The sequence below is a fragment of the Aplysia californica genome, unplaced genomic scaffold, assembly GCF_000002075.1.
Source record: "Aplysia californica isolate F4 #8 unplaced genomic scaffold, AplCal3.0 scaffold00148, whole genome shotgun sequence".
Lineage (NCBI taxonomy): Eukaryota > Metazoa > Mollusca > Gastropoda > Aplysiida > Aplysiidae > Aplysia > Aplysia californica.
Genome location: NW_004797418.1, coordinates 539,898 through 541,102, shown reverse-complemented (window position 1 = coordinate 541,102; position 1,205 = coordinate 539,898). Strand labels below are relative to the sequence as shown.

At 39.0% G+C, this 1,205-nt stretch overlaps 2 protein-coding genes across 3 annotated transcripts in view; one reads left to right on the top strand and one right to left on the bottom strand.

The window, feature by feature from the left end:
* Window positions 1–1,205, top strand: part of LOC101849370 (prolyl 4-hydroxylase subunit alpha-1) — a gene marked incomplete in the record, with an annotated part of 25,316 nt that overhangs the window by 17,446 nt on the left and 6,665 nt on the right.
* Window positions 98–1,205, bottom strand: part of LOC101846209 (zinc finger protein AEBP2) — a 2,541-nt gene continuing 1,433 nt past the window's right edge. Inside the window, exons 2-3 of one of the 2 annotated variants that reach the window (XM_005097179.1) lie at window positions 919–1,111; window positions 98–234 (exon numbers count right to left, since the gene is read on the bottom strand). In XM_005097179.1, coding sequence (XP_005097236.1) covers window positions 110–234; window positions 919–1,111 — 318 coding nt within the window. In that variant the 3' untranslated portion in view covers window positions 98–109. The remainder of the gene's footprint in view (window positions 235–918; window positions 1,112–1,205) is intronic. The other variant, XM_005097180.1, reaches the window with a different exon arrangement.

Below are 1,205 nucleotides of genomic sequence, written 5' to 3'. Positions count from 1 at the left end.
TCTTACGTTATGTACACATAACATTTGAGGGTTAGATGTCTATCTGTCTGTCTGTCTGTCTGTCTGTCTGTCTGTCTGTCGGTCGGCCTATCTTCAGGTTGAAATTTTATCAAAAGTCCTCCAACATGATTATGGTTTCAATATCTGTTCCGTGTTCTTTGTTCTCTTTTACAACAGAATTACTCTGTTCTTTTTCTTGCCCTCCGCAAGGTTTTGTGTAGACTTCTCGGGGTTCTGTTTTTTTTTTGAAAAAGAAGACAAAGAGTTTTATTGAGGAGGAGAGGGAAAAGGGAATGGGGATCTTTTGTTTGTTTCATTTGTTTTGTTTGTTAATTTGTTTGTTCGTTTATTTTTTGTTTGTTTCTTTGTTTGTTTGTTTTTGGATTATGTTGTCTGGAAGATTTGTGTTGTCTTCAGTTAGTTTTATGATTATTTCTTTCATGGTCGGAAACTTATTAATATAGGTCTAATATGCGTGGGTTGTTGTCGGGTGCTCTGATGTGGTTTACTCTTTCTTTCCAATCAAACGTCTCTTCTCTTTATCTCTCCTCCTCTCTTTTTTTGTGTTCGTTATTCTCAAGTAATACCTCTAAATTCTTGCCTTTTATATGACCCAAATCGTGTTGCAAGTGTCATACAATTCTTATTACAAAAATAATATATATGAGAAACAATTTTCTAAGACAAACTTGGATTTTAATTCAGTGAAAATAACGACAACAAAGACACCACCACCACCACCATCACAACAACAACAACAACAGCAGCAACAACAACAACAACAGCACAACAGCAATAACAGAAATCAGCAACAAAAACAACAGAAGCAACAACAACAACAACAATAACAGGAACAACAACTCAACAGCAACAACAACAAAAAACAACAACAACAACAGACAACAGCTACAACATCACCTTCCACACTCTCGGGCTCCGACAGTTGTGTCCTGTCATTGCTCACACCCTCTGCCAGTTGCATCCCCACTCCTCCCCCTCCTCCTCCTCCTCCTCTTCCTCCTCCTCCTCCCAGTCCTCCATCATGATGTGGTCTGATCAGTGGCATGGTCACTGTAGGGAGGAGTGGCGTCTTGTGGTCTTTTCCCTCCTCCTTGTTGGTAAAAAGAAGATTCAATGAATTATTGAGGTAAAGATAATGAAACTTGTGGAAGAAAACTGCTATGGTGTTAACGTTCACCCTCCCC